At 35.4% G+C, this 17,977-nt stretch overlaps 1 protein-coding gene across 15 annotated transcripts in view; it reads right to left on the bottom strand.

Annotated features, from left to right (window-relative positions):
• Positions 1 to 206: 206 nt before the first annotated feature.
• Positions 207 to 17,977, bottom strand: part of SLC44A5 (solute carrier family 44 member 5) — a 424,280-nt gene continuing 406,509 nt past the window's right edge. For 14 of the 15 annotated variants that reach the window (XM_073896502.1, XM_073896501.1, XM_073896500.1 and 11 more), the window contains 6 exons: positions 10,265 to 10,368; positions 9,181 to 9,254; positions 8,504 to 8,574; positions 8,301 to 8,389; positions 6,897 to 6,981; positions 3,753 to 3,915 (listed from right to left, as the gene is read on the bottom strand). In XM_073896502.1, the coding sequence (XP_073752603.1) occupies positions 3,803 to 3,915; positions 6,897 to 6,981; positions 8,301 to 8,389; positions 8,504 to 8,574; positions 9,181 to 9,254; positions 10,265 to 10,368 (536 nt within the window). In that variant the 3' untranslated portion in view covers positions 3,753 to 3,802. Of the gene's footprint in view, positions 531 to 3,752; positions 3,916 to 6,896; positions 6,982 to 8,300; positions 8,390 to 8,503; positions 8,575 to 9,180; positions 9,255 to 10,264; positions 10,369 to 17,977 lie in introns of those variants that run through there. The other variant, XM_073896499.1, reaches the window with a different exon arrangement.

Below are 17,977 nucleotides of genomic sequence, written 5' to 3'. Positions count from 1 at the left end.
AACTTGAAAATTTTCTCTTTCACTTTGTTGACCAATTTTCCCTGCAGAAATCTTTTAGTTGTAATTTAAAAAATATATTAGGAGCTATCGATTTAAATAACGTTTCATTTTCCAATGTAATATTTAAAAGAATATGAACATATTCACTAGTGTTTTCAAAACATCCAAGCCACTGTATTTAAAAATGAATTACAAAACAAAAGATCTTAGTATAAAAATGTACCATGTTATTAACAATTCCCTTGCAACTTCTGATGGCTTCACATATTACAGTATAAGCTTTGGTATTAAACATGCAAATAAAAGCCAACAAGGTGGTGAATACAGTGTTCCAAACACAAAGCACTTATGAAACTAGTATTGTGCAGAAACAGCAGATGAAGATTAGGTAACACCGCTGCAGGATGACCACAGTTTGCACTTCTAATGCTTCTTAGTTTGCATACTTGGCTCGTTCAGAATCTTCAGTAGAGACTGACTCATGTAATAGGGCCTTTCAGCAGAACCATCGTTTCTTTCTATATCTTCCACTAGGAGGAAGAATGGCACAGAGTAAATATCAAAGGAAACTGTAAGAGAAGTAACGTCGCCATCTGCTGCACACTTGCTTTACAGCAGTTCAAAACTTTTTATTTTTTTAAATAGCATAGTTTGGCATCATTATTGTAAACATACCTATGAGAAAACAAGCAGCCCTTGTTATTATGTTAGTAAAATATTACCCCATTCTGTCTACCAGGTCATATTCTGCTAATAGTGCATGCCTCTCAGGTGCATGACTGAGAAAATAACTTTTACCTTCTTTTGGATAGGAAACTTACCAAAAAACAAAAAACAAAAACAAAAAACAAACACAAAAAAACCTCATCCAGAATTTCCAAATTCACCTTCAAATTCCTGAAAAGTAGTATGTACTCAATTCACTTTATAAATTATTGTATTTGTTCAAAATTGCTTTTGTTTTGCCATCAACAATTTAGGTAGCATAGTTTTAAAAAATAAGATTTGTAAAATTTTAATGTATTTCAAAAGGCCTTAAACTGCAAGTTTTGAAAAGTATTGTTTTGCAGTTAATTGCTTCGTAAGATAATAGCTTCTATTTTTTTTCCCTCTAAAACAATGCTCATTTTTACTCTCTTTTACACAAAGAAGAAACTAGTGGGGAAAACTTTTTCTGACTAGAACTAAGTCCATAATATAGTTCAAACTTATATAGAGATTCTTCCTCTAAGTGGTATTTAAAAATATTGAACCAAATAGCATTTCTTTTCCTATGATTTTGTATCCATGGGTTATATCCTTAAAATATAGCCAACTATAGAATGTGCCTCCATATAGTTCAGGGAACACTTTTACTCTAGTGAATTTTTTGGTCTGATCAGCAGATATAATGTTAAACATGTAATACATGGGCCCCATCTAGTCTAAGAATCTAAAATACAGAAGTTATTATTAGAAGTCTCCAAATTAATCTTTGTCTTAATTTTCTAACTTCTGGAACAGCCAAGAATATAAGAATATAGGCAACCAGTTCCTTGCGTGTTGATTTATATTTTATTCAAGTGATTTTCCAACTTTTATGTGTATCAGAATCAACTAGAGAACTTTATAATAATTCACAAGCTGCCCCACACCCAAACACAACATATCAGAATCTCTTAGGGAAGGGCATGGGCATCTATTAGAAGTTCTCAGAGTGATTCTGATGCCGACAAAAAAAAAAAAAATTAGAACTGTGTTGTTTCATCATTATGTATCATCATTCAACTACTCCTGAAGGAGATGTATTCCCCAACATTTTTTAACACTTTTAACAGAGAGGTAACTGGGGCACCTGGGTGGCTCAGATGGTTAAGCCTCCCACTCTCGATTTCAGCTCATGTTATGATCTCGGGGTCGTGAGATCCAGCCCTGCAATCGACTCTGCACTGGGCGTGGAACCTGTTTAAAATTCTCTCCCTCTCCCCACTTTCCTGCTGCTCATGTGTGCACATGTGCACTTGCACACACACACTCTCTCTCTCTCAAAAAAGAGAGGTTTTACTATTTACTAGATCTTGGTTGTGACCTCTGTATTGTTGGATAATAATAACCATCCAGAAAGATAACCACTCTTCTCTGAATTATACTTCAAGGAGAATAAGAGTGAAGAAGGCCCTTTGCCACAATGTAAAGCCAAGTGACACTTTTGACTATAACAATCTCAAGAAGATAAGCCAAGAACAAGACGGTGGCCATTATTATAAAGACCACTATTTTGAAAATCTTCCTTATTCATTGGTTTCTTGCTATTAAGCTGTCACAGAGTCAATCTAAATCTAGGTTCCCATACTTCAGGATTACATAAGTTAGTTTTTATATTAATTTGTGACACGATGATACATTTCTGACTCTCTTCTTAAATACATGGATCATATTTAGATCACATTTAGACCACAGTCTTAGATCAACACATTTCTTTGTGTCAATACATAAATAATCCTTATACACAAGCTTAGTGTAAATGCCCAAAGGCTACTACTTGATTCAATGTTCCTTTTGGGGTAATTTTTACACTGTTAGCCAAATCATACACATGTGCACACAAGGGATGGACAGGCAAAGTACTTGAGTGTCTGATTCATGCTTTGTTCCACCATGCAAAAGACTAAGGCATGGCTGCCAGCAACCAGCTTGTTGTTCTGGCCAGCAAGGATGGAGTATAAAAATAACTTTCCTGCTAAACTCTCAAGAGAGAGATTTCCTATTGTGCAGTGCACCCCTGTAAAGGTACCAAACAAGGTACCAATGGAGTGCTAGTAGTATCTTTCCTTAGGGAAAAATCTGAAGTGTCTTACTCATCTTTTCTCTTTCCTCACTTAAGTTGAGCTAAAACTAAACCTTTTGTAGAATGAAGTCAAACAATCTCTTTAATCTAGAAAAACAGGTATGCTTGTGAAAGATAGAATCACTCGTCTGAAACCGATCCATTCCATTCTGTATGGTGGGAATAGGAAAATAGGAATTTGTCTCCATCTGGGTTAGAGACAAAAGGCATGAGTTATGTAGCCATTTCAGTTTTGTTCAGCATATTTTCACGGTGGCTAGAGGTTCACAGTATTGGAAATGACATCCCAAAACTCAGATTCAACTTTACTATGAGTATAATTTCACTAAAAACAAAGTGGGCTCTGGGCTTATGAGGTTCCCCAGTGATTTTTACCTAGCAGTGTTCTCTATGGAACTTGTATAACATTAACATCTCTGTTGTATTGAATCACACACTGAAATATACTTCCTAGGGAAACATTTATACGAGTTTAATCACAGTTGAGAAAGCCGTCCACTAGTTGGAGCAGCTATATAACCATAGCACCATATTTACAAATTTAGTACCGTATGCTGGTTAACTATGTCAGTCTTTTTTATGGCTAATTGACTACATGTTTATAGTGCTTTCAAAAATTGCCTGAATATCCTTTACAAATATACATTTATAAAAAGAAAGGCGATCAAAGTGCTGCAATGGGAAACAGCACTCTGAGTTATAAAAGTCTCATTTAAAACACTTTTGGCTATAGGCTTTAAATATATGTTTGACATTTACACCTTGCTTTTTCAGCTGGGACAACAGTCTATAAAGTACCCTAGTTCACAGTGGCTACTGTCACCAAATGCCTGTCACCTCAAGTGGTACCAGGTTCTGGCTTTTTAGGAATAAGCACAGAAATTTCACATTACTCAAAAGAATCATTTTCAAGTCACAAATGATCTAGTTTACAAAAGTTCTATTTAAAAATGAATGTCACTGTTTGGAGCTTTTCTACTCTTTCTGCTTCTGGGGAACTAGTTGCATCTTGTTCAGAGTTCCATGCAGGGTAGGGGCTATGAAGTAGGGTTTTTCTCTGGATCCATCATTTCTTTCCAGATCTTCACCTGTATATGCAGCAGCCAAAGCAGGCAAAACAGCAAGCGACAGCAGAATTAAATGTATTTTTATAAATTGGAGAGTCAAACAGGGAAAAATCAGAGAAATTAGCGTTAGAAAGTCAAATATAAGACAATCCGTACCGTTAAGTTGCTGATGCTGGACAAAGTAAGAAACTTCAACCTCTGCCAGGAAGCACTGAAACTTCCTAAATCCCACCAATGCCCAAAGAGGTTTATTTTGATAGTTTAAAGGTTAATAAGATCTTTCATATCCTTTCAAAAGTATTATCTCTAAATCTGTGACTGTTCATTTAAGAAAGGTAAAATGCCACATCTTCTGAGATGAAGCCGAATAAAAAGTCTGTGGTAAATGTAGAACAATAATTGAATTTCAGAGTTCAAAGTCACTTTTAATGGTAGCCCACATCCACAACATTACAGATGAAGAAACGGAGACCCAGGTGTGTGAAATGATTCTCCTAAAGTCAAAAGCTCTGGAGGAATCAGAATGAGGTGAGGGCCCAGCCTCTTGACACCCAGTTCGGTTCTTGTCCTACTTAACTATAAGTTATCCTGTCTTAAATTTCCTCAGATTGCATTAGAAAACTAGTGGCAGGGTTTTCTGACTCCACGTAACACATGAACTTACCTCCCTGCTTTGCCTAGGCTAATAATAAAATGATGGAATGTTCACTGAGCATACACCTATCAGGTGATTCAGGGAAAGCACCAGAATGATGCTGAGGAGCAAAAAGCTGGCACGGAATTAAGCTCCCTAAAGATAGAATTCGCAGCAGATAATATCTATCAATAAATATACAAGTACAGTTTGACTCTATGTTTCCACTAGTGTATTAGAAAAGATTTTGTTATTCATAGCCTTTATTATGACAAAGGATAAGAAATATTATATAAAACCATATAGGATAATCATAGATTTATGGAATAAATCTAAATTATTTTTCATCCTTTTTTGGGAATGGTTGAATCATTGATCTAGATTTTTACATTAGACCTCACAATGACCTTCCTCAGATAAAATGAAAAGCTAAGGAGGGAATATGATGGACACTGAACTTTTTTTCTTTTTTCCTTAACCATATTTCTATATCATATACAGTATATTTATATTGTTATTACTTTTGAAGCATTATTAGGAAGCATGGTATGGATCACACTAATAATCATCTACAACACTACTTTTTTCTCATACTGGGACCAGAATTCTCATTGCTTTGTAATATTAAAAAGATGCCATGTTTTTATAAATGCAGTGTTTGCAAATGGTTTGCATTTTTAAAAACAGCAGTTGTCTGACAGCCAAGAGAATAGGTATAAAAAGATATGTATGTATAAAGGTATAGTTCCACACAATCAGAATTTGGCTTACGGCACCATTTAAGAAGAATGTCTTCCAAAGTAAGATGTTGCCCATAGTAAAAGTTGGGGAGGGAGGAGAAATATAATTTGGTATCCCTTGTTCTTTATTCTCAAAGACCAGAGTCTCCAGAAGGAAACTATTCATGTTCAACACACAATGTATTGAATAAAGCTGAAATTACACCTGGTTTTCAAGAAGTTGGCAATTATTAATATAAAAGGGTAGAAAACATTTCTTACTGCTCAAATTTAAAATCCACTGTCAAATTTAAAATCCGTAAGACTTTTTCCAAAGCTTCCAGTCTGCTTCTATGCATTTCCTGAGATACATTTTGAGAAACATTTTCAGTTATAAGAACGGGGAAGATCCTAAAGGGATCTCCCACTATTTCTATGATTAGCATCTGAGATGAAAAAAAGAGGTCTTTGAACATCTCCTCCGTCTCAGGCACTACCATATTTCTGTGTTCCTTTCTCCATCTCCAACCTGAGCCAAATTTTGTTCATGTGGCATTTTGTAGATGGCTTCTCCTAATAAACCACTGACAGTGGCATTAGAAGATGATTAAACATTTCTGTTCCATTTATAGCCAGAGAGAGAACTAACTAGTATGCACAGTTCTCCTGATTTCTGAATTGTCCAGTTATTGAAAATAATTTTTAAATGTTTAGAAAAAAAAAGTCAAACCACTTTCTAGGAGTTTTTTCCTTTGAATATTTCTCCCTATAAGTATTATATCCTCTCCTGACCCCAGTGTAAAGTTGGTGTTGTTAGTTATGCCAAAAAATAAACTGTTAATTTTACACAAGTGAATCACTCAGTAGTGTCCTGTCATAGAATGTTTTCTCTGCTTCTCTTAAGAGCAATGTGCCAGAGAAATAATCACCCAGAGGGTACAGCTGGAGGGCTAACAATTTGTTCTTTCATCTACTGAGCCTGCTTTCCCTAGGCTGAAGGTAAGGGACAGGTCAAGCTCCTAGGGCACTAGGTTCTCCAAGGCTTTTAAGATGAGATACTAATAGAAAACCTATCCATTATGAATTACACATGCCACACAGAGGCACAGCAAATACGTCAGTGATGAAAGCTCTTAAGAAGTATTTTAACTCTAAGCGTCAGAATCGATTGAGCTGTTTCCTAGACATTCTCCTCCATGAATCAACTGTGAATTGGCCCTATGTGTCTTGGAAACCATTGCTAGCTTGGCTTTATCAGAATTATAAAGTCTCTCCTCAAAGAGTTCCTGAAGTCCAGTCTCAAAGCCCAGTTATGTCCTCAGTGCTGTTAATGATTAGATTCCGTTGTGCTTTATTATTAAAATTTGAAAATACTAAGATGTGAAAAAACAGTTGCCATGCTAACACCATGCCACAGAGCCTGAGGTTCATTTCAGTAGCTGACTCTGCGGTGCTTTGCAAACTCCATTCTCTCAGCTGTTAAGGTTTTAAAGAGCATCTACTAAACAGAGTCTCTTTCCAAATCAACACTATTTGGTAGTTGCAGCCAGGCCATAGCAAATCCACAAGCCAGCTAAGGACATGGGTCTTAACCTTCTTATCTTTCAGTTACTCTCCAAAGGGGGAAAACACATATACTGAAAACTTACAGAAGCAGATGAAAATTGTATCAATACACATTGCATAGACGCTGAAGAACCCATGTGCAACTAGGTAAGATCCAATAATGACTGTCTGTAAATGAGTAAAGAACAAAATGAAGATGTCATTAACTTGTCCAGAAGAACAATAATGCAGCTTTAAATGAAAGTCATGATGAGAAATGCTGAAGTACCCTATATTAGAAAAGATTTCAATATAGAGACCAAAAAAGTACAATGTTAACACTTTTGGGTGATTTGTACTGGGATCTAAATGTATTATATTGTCTGCCAATTTTCTTACCACTATCCCCAATGCCTACCAAAAATATCCCAGATTTAGGATCCTGTAGATTGAGGCAGGAAAGCACGGGAGTTAAGAGCACACACTGCCTAGGGTTGAATCACATGTCAGGCACTCACTCAACAAGTTACTTAACTTCACTGTGTCTCCTGCCTCCTATAAAAAATTACCGGTGGGCAAGGAGAAAATGTGAATAATAGTATTTATGACATATGGATTGAATGAGTTAATTAATTGCTATAGATACTGCAGGGCTCCTACCAGGTCCTCTCCAGCTGCTACATCTATCATCCAATTGTTAGGAATGTAGGCTGCTGACAACTGAGTGGCTTCACTCACTAGGAATTGCCCTTTTTGCATGGACTGCCTCACCCAAGGTTACACCAGCATCCAGGGGGCAACCCCTGGCCAACGGCTGCCTGATGCAGCATACAGAGGCTTAATTCTTCCTTCAGAACTTCCTGTCAATATGTCTGAGGCCTCCACTATAACTGCAGCTTTTTCTTTTGCCCATGCCTGCCCTCTTCACTTCCTTGTTACAAGGGTATCTCGGGAGAACACTTCCGAATAAGCTTCCGCATACAGTCCTGTCTCAGAGGTTGTTTCTAAGGAATCCAATCTAAAGCGGAATAAGGCTTGGCACAAAGTAGGACCAATAATGTTAGCTATTATTATTTTTCTTATTCCTTTTATTTTGCCATCTCTGATTAATAAATTAGAGTCAATATTACCTACCCAGTTGCTATGAATGAATCGTATCCTCTCAAAATGCATATGTTGAAACCTAATCCCCAATGTGACGATATCTGGAGGTGAGGTTTGGGGGAGGTAATTAGATCATGAGGGTGCAGCCCTCATGAATGGGATTAATGCCCTTAAAAGAGGAGACAGGAGAGATGATGATCTCTCTCTCCACCATGTTAGGATACAGTGAGAAGGGGTCCCTTTGCAAACCAGGAAGAGAGCTCTCACCAGAAACTGAATCTGTGGGCACCTTGTTTTGGACTTCTCAGCCTTCAGAAATGTGAGGAATAAATTCTTGTTTAAGCCACCCAATCTATGATATTTTTGTCATAGAAGCCTGAACTGACTAAAACACCAACTCTTACCAGCAAAGGTACCCAGTAGTAATTTAAAGATGTTGGTCCTTCTATCATCATTGGCAATCTGTGGGTGAAGAGTAAGAAGGCCAGCACACCTACATTGGAAAGGCAGAACATGTATATTATGTATTTGCAAAGGAATATAGTTTTTTGTAGCAAAGAAGTTTTTCCAAGTATCTTCTAAACTTATTATGTTTACTATTACTTACCTATACATCCAGCAACTAGAATTTTCCCCAGGATTAGTACAAAGTCTGTAACTTTATCCATAACTGCAACTCTGAGAATCAGAAAAAAAAGTATAATTTTGTGTTTAAATTACATTTGTCACTTGAAATTTATGAGAGTAAATAATTTATGAGCTCACTTTGATGTGTCTTCACTGGACGTTTTATTTGGCCTTTGTTAAATGCAAGAAATGAAGGTAGACCCCAGGAATGAAGTTCTGATTTATTTTTGATGAAGTAAACAGAAGATGGCATTGTGGGGCTATCAGGCACTATTAGTTATGTCAGCCTCTGTTTCAAAGCCTAAGACACCCTGAATTTCGAGAGATTTCATTTTTTCCCCTGCTTTTGCTCACTCAGACTCTCAATTTGTGTAGGGGGAAGTGGTCAGAAACATGATGTTTTTGTGGAGAATTTCTTGAGCAGAAGGAATAATAAAAATCAATAAAATGCCGGTTAGTGTGAAGATGTAGATGGATGATGGAAGCAACATTCTAAGATACAAAAAGAAATAGTGTGAGAGAGAAGATTTAAATCTATCCAATTGAAAGAATATTCATGTCTAATAAGACCACCATCAATTTAAATCACAACATGTGAAGTCTGTGATGCTCAAATTTCACCAAATTGTCTTTTGCAAATTCAACCTGATTACTTACTTTAAAACATTTCTCATCAGCAGATTGAAAGCATCTCTTGCTGACCTGCAGAAGTTTTTGCCATATATTGCAATCTGAGGAAAACAGATGTCATTATTCTGGAGTCAGTAACATACCCTAACAAGACCAACAGACAATCCAATGACAGGAAAATTAATTAATTCTCTTATCACCCAGACAGCTACTATCATTCCTCTTTCCAGCATTTGGGTATGTGGGAGACCTGGGAACAGTTTAGCTTTAACTCTGCACAGCTGTCAGGGACTCTGGTGTGCTTCAGATGCTATATGCCTATAAGCTCCATGGGAATTCACACAGAAGTAGATCTTTTTCTCAAATCCCGGGATATGGCTTCTGTCTTTGAAGTGTTTTGGCTAGGATCTGTTGTGAATGGGATAAATGTTGCAGCATTCACATTAAAAATTATTCTAGGGAACCCAACACTTTTCGAAATATTGATTTACTGATTAAAATGCTCAATATAGTATTCTCACTGGAGGTAAATTAATGACTATTTGAATCACCCTGCAGACTCTGTGTCATGGGGAAGACAAGCAAGTATCATAAAGTTGTAGTTACTAAATTTTAGAAGAATTATGTTTTTGGAATCCCTATTTTTAAAAAATCTCCAAATTCCCCCATAGAAAATAAGTAACACATTCAGGTAGGCCTTGTCGATTCCCACACATTTCAACATAAGATTTATAAAAAGAAATAGACCATTCCCTAGAAATATGTAAATCCCATAATTAGATTTTTTTTTCCAGAGTGAAATATAGAACCTCTCCTTGCACTAAACTATGTCAGAGACACACAAAATCTTTTCAATCTAACATATTTAAAAATTTCTAAGGTAAATAATATTTTCTCTCTTTAAAAAGATATTAACAGTAATAACTACAGTTAAGATATTATCTCAACTAGGATAGCATAGCTCTGAGTCAGGTATGGGATTCACAAATCCTCATATGAACATGGTGATAAATTCAACTGTATGATGTAAAAAGTGTTAGAGACGGAAATGTACACATGGGGTTTGGGTTTGCAAAGAAGAAATTTAGTAAACAAAGAATAATCTACTTACCATAACATAGGCATTTCTGTTAAAAAACTTTACCATTTTTTCCAAACACCAGAAACAGCATTTCAGGCAGCATTGTAGAAATTTAGAAATGTTGTTCTGGGCCTCTATGAAAATGTAATATTAAAATCTATTAATGATTTGTAACTAAACTCTATGATCAAAAAAATAAAAATTTAAAAAAAGGCTTTTAATTTTTAAAATTTTGGTAAAATATATAGTTACCGTTTTAACCATTTTAAGTGTACAATTCAATTATGTACAATACTGTACAATTCAATTCAATCCATTAAGCGCATTCATAGTATTGTACAACCATTATTACTATCCATTTCTAGAACTTTTCATCATCTCAAATAGAAACTCTGTACCTATTAAAAAATAACTTCTCATCCTCCCCTTCCCCAAGCTCCTGGTAACTTCTATTGTAGTTTGTATGAATTTGCCTCTTCTGGACACCTCATATAAGTGGAATGATACAATATTTATCCTTTTGTGTCTTGCTTATTTTACTTAAAGTTTTCAAGGTTCATCATCTCATTCCTTTTTAGAGCTGAAAAACATTCCATTGCATGTATATATCGCATTTTGTTTATCCTTTTATCTGTTTGTAGAAATTTGGGTTGTTTCTACCTTTTAGCTACTGTGAATAATGCTAATATGAATACTTGTACGCAAGTATCTCAGTCCCTCTTTCAATTCTTTTGAGTATATATGTATAGAAGTGAATTTGCTGGATCATATGGCAATCCTATTTTTAACTTTCTGAAGAATCACCATAATGGCTATACATTTTACATTCCCACCAACAATACACAAAGGTTCCCAGTTTATCCTCATCCTACAATACTTGTTCTTTTTCATTTTTTAAAATAGTAGCCATTCTAATGGATGTGAAGTGGTAACCTTATTACGATTTTGATTTGCATTTCCTTAATGAATAATATTGAGCATCTTTCCATGTGCTTATTCCCCACTTGTGTATCTTCTTTGGAGCAATGTTTATGCCAGTCCTTTGTAGAAGGGACCAAGGTGGTGACATAGGAGGCCCCTGAACTTCCCTCCTTCCACAGATGCACCTAAAGTACAGCTATACATGGAGCAATTTCCTCTGCAAAAAACCAGAAACTAGCTGAATGACTCCTACCACATCAGGCAACTAAAAAAATAACCACAGTGAAATGGGTAGGAAAGGATGAGACAAAAGTATTGTAAACCCCATTTCTGGCACAGAACCATACTGTAAGGAAGATAAGCCCAACTCTCAGCCTCTTCGTGAGGAGTAAAGCATTTGGACAGTACATACAGGATTCCAACTTTTAAGGCTCCCATCTAAGGGACAGGCCTGCAAAATTCCTAGCTCTGAAAGCCAGTGGAGCTTATAACCACAAGTCCCACAGCACTACAGAAAACAAAGCTAGTTCTTTACATGCTAGCACTCACTGTGGCTGTCCTCTCTTAGCACAGAGGAAGTAGAAAAAAAAATGTTCATTTTCCAGTCTTTTCCTGGAAGGGGATGGACTACATACTTTACAAACCACTGCCTGAGGTCTGGCTCATGATTTGCACACATCTAAGTGCTAGCTGTAATCCTTCATGGAGTTGTCCAGGGGAGCTAGTGGGCACTTCTACTACTTTCTCCCTCGAGCTAACTCCAATTATATAATTAGGCCACCAACATCTCTTTGGAAGGAGATTTTACACATAACAACTGCCCTAGTTTTTGCAGCTGCTGCCCAAAGAATGGTCCACACCTTCCCTGGCTCTGATAGCCAATGGGGGTTGCATTGAAAAGTCCCACAGGACTATAACAAACAAATAAGCAGTTTTTAAATGGTGCAGGAACACCCTCCTCCAATCCCAAGCATGGATATACACCTTGGCTCAATGCAGAAGGAATAGGCAAATATCCACTTTCCAGTTTCTCTGTGAAAGAGGCTTAACTGCATACTTGCCCACATGCTGCCTGAGGGTCTGGCTTCTAATCAGCTTGCATATAGGTTCTGACGGTGATCCTTGTCTTTGGAGCACTGATAGATCTTGGCACATATTCAACTGTTGGGGACCATTAAGAATAATGTGGCTAGGACCATCACAAATGCTTGAGAGATCTAGAAGCTTGAGCTGGGCTGATTGATGAAATTCATCTCCTGTATGAGACCAGTCTGTCAAGACTGGGAGAAGTGACTGTTTTATCTAATACAACAAACCCACCATAGAGAGTCAAAAAAATGAAGAGGGGAATATGTTCCAAGCAAAAAAACAAGATAAATCTCCAGAAACTGATATTTCAGAAGTAAGTGGTTTACCTGATAGAGTTTGAAATAATGGCCATAAAGATGCTCATCAAGATCAGGGGAACAATGAATGAACATTGAGAATTTTAACAAAGGGACAGAAAATATAAAAAAGCATCAAACAGAATTTATAGAACCAAAGAATACAATAATGGACTTAAAAAATTCAACAGAGGGTTTTAATAGCAGACCAGATCAAGCAGAGGAAGGGATCAACAAACCCAAAGACAGGGCAGTGGAATTCATCCAATTAGAGGAGCAAAAGGAAAAAAGCATGGAAAGAGTGATGGATTTACTGGACACCATCAGGCAGACCAAAATGGAGGTCCCAGCAGGAGAAGAGAGAGAGAAAGGGGCAAAAAGTTCAATTGAAGAAATAATGGCTGAAGACTTCCCTAATCTGGAGAAACAAACAGACATTCAGATCTAGAAAGTCTAAACAACCCCAAAAAAGATTAATCTAAAGAGACCTACACTGAAACACATACAATTAAATTTTCAAAAGTTGAAAGGCAGTTAAAGGCAGAAGAAAGGTGACTTTTACCTTTTTCAGGGTAAAAAAAAGTCACAGAAAAGTGACTTTTTCAGCAGATATTTTGTAGGCCAGAATAGAGTGGAATGATATATTCAAAGTGATGAAAGAAAAAAACTGCCAAGCAAAATCTCTATGGGACAAAGTTGTCCTTCAGAATTGAAGGATAAAGTTTTCCAGACAAATAAAGCTGAAGAGTTCATCCTCACTAGACAGCCTTACAAGAAATGTTAAAGGGAGTTTTTAAAGCTGAAACAAAAGGATGCTAATTAGTAACATGAAAATATGTGGAAGTATAAAATTCACTGGTAAAAGGTAAATATATAGTTAAATTTAGAATACTCTAAAACTAATGGTAGTAGGTAAATTACAATTCTAGTATAAAGATTAAAATACAAAGTGTTAAAGATAACTATAACTACAATAAGTTGTTAATGGATACACAGTGTAAAAAGATGTAAATTGTCATCAAAAATTCAGCATAAATGTGGGGAAAGTGTAAAAATGTAGAGCTTTTGTACACATTTGAAATTAAGTTATCAGCTTAAAATAGATTGATATAAGATATTTTATGTAAGATATAAAACAGCCAGAAAACAATTAACAAAATGGCAATACTAAACCCATAACTATCTATAATATAAATGAACTAAATTCTCTAATCAAAAGACACAGAGTGGCTGAGTGTATTAAAAAAAAAAAAAACTTAACTATAAGCTATCTATAAGTCTCACTTCACCTGTAAAAACACCTATAGAATGAAAATGAAGGACTGGAAAAAGATTTTTCATGCAAATGGAAACCAAAGTAGGAAGAGTTATACTTATATTAGACAAGATAGACTTTAAGCCAAAAACTGTAACACAAAGGTCATTATACTGTGATAAAGGGGTCTATTCATCAAAATAATATAAAAATTATAAATATTTATGTACCCAACATTGGAACACCTAAATATACAAAACAAATATAAACAGATATGAAGGGAGAAATATATAGTAATATAATAATAGTAGAGGATTTTAATAACCCACTTTAAACAATAGATCATTCAGACAGAAGATCAAAAAGGAAGTACTGGACTTAAATTATACATTGACCTGACAGATTAGACATTTACAATACAGTCCTTCCAAACACAGCAGAATACACATTCTTCTCAAGTGCATATGGAATATTTTCCAGGATAGATGATATGCTAGATCACAAAACAGGTCTTAATAAATGTAAGAAGACTGAAATCATACCAAGCATCTTTTCCAACCACAGTGGTATGAAACTAGAAATCAATTACAGAAAGAAAACTGGAAAATTCACCAGTGTGTGGAGATTAAACAACATGCTACTGAACAACCAATGAGCCAAAGAGGAAATCAAAAAGGAAATCAAAGAGTACCTTGAGACAAAACTGGAAATACAACATGCCAACATATGGAATGCAGCAAAGTAGTTCAAAGAAGGAAGTTCATAGCAATGAACACCTATATTAAGAAAAACAAAAGATATCAATCTGACTTTACATCTTAAGGAAATAGAAAAAGAAGAACAAACTAAGCACAAAATTAGTAGAAGGAAAGATATGGCAAATCTCAGAGTGGAAATGCATGAAATAGAGATTAAGAAGACCATAGGAAACATCAGTGGAACTAATAGTTGGTTTTTTGAAAAGATAAACAAAATTAACAAACTTTAGACTAAGGAGCAAAGAAATAAATACAGAAATAAAAGAGAAGATATTACAGTCAATACCACAGAAATACAAAGGATCATAAGAGACTACTATGAACAACTGTACACAAATTAGATAACCTAGAAGAAATGGATAAATTCCTACAGACATACAACCTACCAAGACTGAATTATGATGAAATAAAAAATCTGTAAAGATCAATTACTAGTAAGGATTTTGAATCAATAATCAAAAACTTCCCAACAGGGGCATCTGGGTGGCTCAGTCGTTAAGTGTCTGCCTTCAGCTCAGGTCATGGTCCCAGGGTCCTGGGATTGAGCCCTGCATCAGGCTCCCTGCTTAGCGGGAAGCCTGCTTCTCCCTCTCCCACTCCCCCTGCTTGTGTTCCCTCTCTCGATGTGTCTCTCTCTGTCAAATAAATAAAATCTTAAAAAACAACAACAACAACAAAAACTTCCCAACAAACAAAAGGCCACAATCAGATGGCTTTACTGGTAAATTCTATCAAACATTTAAAGAATATCAATCCTTCTCAAACTCTTCTAAAAACAGAAGAGGAGAAACATTTCCAAATTCATTTTACAAGGCCAGAATCACCCTGATAACCAAAGCAAGAAAAGGACACTACACAAAGAGAAAATTATAGGCCGATATCTCTAATGAACATAAATGCAAAAATCCTCAATAAAATATTAGCAAACTGAATTCAGCAGTACAGTAAGAGGATCATACACCAAGATCAAGTGGATTCATCCAAGAGATGCAAGGATGGCTCAATATATGCAAATCAATAAACGTGATGTACCACATTAACAAAATGAAGGATCAAAATCATGGTCATCTTGGTTGATGCAGAAAATTCACTTGACAAAATTCAACCTCCTTTCATCTTATAACTTAAATAACTGAAGTTATAACTTATAACTTAAAATTTATACCTATAAATTGATTAGAGAATGCCTTAACATAATAAAAGCCACATATGACAAGGCCACAACTAACATGATACTCAATGGTAAAAATCTGAAAGCTTTTCCTCTAAAATCAGGAATAAGACAAGGATGTCCACTCTTGCTATTCTTATTCAACATAGTACTAGAAGTCCTAGTCAGAGCAACTAGGCAAGAAAAAGAAATAAAAGGGATTAAACTGTAAAAGAAGAAGTAAAATTGTCTTTTCAGATCACATGATATTACTTATAGAAAACCCTACAGTCCACAAAAAGAAAAAAACAATCTATTAGAATAAATGAATTCAGTGAAGTTGCAGGAAAGAAAATCAATACATAAACTCAGCTGCATTTCTATATACTAACAACTGACTATTGAAAAGAGAAATTAAGAAGACAATCCCATTTACAACTGCATCAAAAATTAAGAAAACACCTAGAAACAAAATTAACTAACGTGAGGAATTCCTTGTGCATTGAAAACTGTAAGGCATTGATGAAATAAAGACAAATAAGTGAAAAATATCCTATGATCATAGGTCGGAAAAATTAATATTGTTAACTGTCCATAATAGCCAAGCAATTTACAAAATCAGTGCAATTCCTATCAAAATTCCAATGGCATTTTTCACAGAAATAGAAAAAAACAGTCCTAAAATTTACTTGGAACCACAAAAGACTCTGAATAGTCAAAGTAATTGTGAAAGAAGAATAAAGCTGAAGGCATTACATTTCCTGATTTCACACTATATTACAAAGCATGGCAATCAAAATACTATAGCATTGGGAAAGAAAGAGCCACATAGATGAATGGAACAGAATAGAGAACCCAGAAATACACCCAAGTATATATGGTCAATTAATTTTTAAAAAAGAAGTCAAGAATATAGAATGGAGAAAGGTTAGTCTCTTCAATTCAATGGTTCTGGGAAAACTGAATGTCCACATGCAAAAGAATAAAATTGGACTCTTACATCACAAAAGACAATTCAAAAATGGATTAAAGATTTGAATGGAGACCTGAAACCATAAAACTCCTAGAAGAAAACATAAAGGCAAGCTCTTTGATATTGGTCTTGGCAATGATTGTTTGGATTGAATGCCAAAAGCAAGGGCAACAAAAGCAAAAATAAGTGAGACTGCCCATCAAACTAAAAAGCTTCTGCACTGCAAAGGAAACCATCAACAAAATGAAAAGGCAATCTATGGAATGGGAGAAAATATCTGCAAACCATATATGTGATGAGTTAATATCCAAAATACACAAGGAACTCATAGAACTCAATAGGAAAAAACACTACTAACCCAATAAAAAAAAAATGGGTAAAGGACCCGAACAGACATTTTTCCAAAGAAGACATACAGATGACCAATAAGTACATGAAATGGTGATCAACATCACTATTCATCAGAGAAATACAAATCAAAACCACAGTGAGTTAGAGGATAGGATGTCTATTATCCAAAGACAAAAGATAAGGATGTGGAGGTGAAGATGTGGAGAAAGGGGAACTCCACAAGTTATACAATACTGTTGGTGGGAATGTAAATTGGTGCTTCCACTATGGAAAACAGTATGGATGTTCCTCAAAAAATTAAAAATATAACTACCATATGATCCAGAAATTCCACTTCTGCATATATATCCAAAGAAAATGAAATCACTATCTCAAAGAGATATTTGTATTATGTTCACTGCAGCATCATTTACAATATCAAATGTATGAAAACATGTCATTCAATGGATCAATGGATAAAGAAAATGTGGTATAGATACACAATGGAACATTATTCAGCTTTTAAAAAGAAGGCAATACTGCTTTTGCAACAACACACATGAACTTGAAGGGCATGATGCTAAGAGAAATAAGCCAGATAGAGACAAATACACATGATATCACTTATATGTACAATTTTTAAAAATGTTGAACTCATAGAGCAGAATGATGGTCACTACAGTCTGGGGGTGGGAGAAATAGGGAGAGGCTGGTAAAAAGGTATAAATTTTAAGTTATAAGATGAATAAGGTCTTTCGATCCAGTGTATAAGAGTGAATAAAGTTGATAATACTACATTGTATAATTTAAATTTGCTTATGGAGAACTAAGCATTCTCATAGAAGGAAGGAAGGAAAAGAGAAACATGTGAGATAATGGACATTTATTACCTTGAATGTGGGACTCCTTTCACAACATATGTGTATATCAAAAAACATATTGTACACTTTAAATATATTACAATTTTGTCA

This window comes from Callorhinus ursinus, unplaced genomic scaffold (assembly GCF_003265705.2).
Source record: "Callorhinus ursinus isolate GAN/ISIS: 27379988/994484 unplaced genomic scaffold, GSC_fseal_2.0 scaffold9, whole genome shotgun sequence".
Lineage (NCBI taxonomy): Eukaryota > Metazoa > Chordata > Mammalia > Carnivora > Otariidae > Callorhinus > Callorhinus ursinus.
This window is presented reverse-complemented; position numbering and strand designations above follow the sequence as displayed.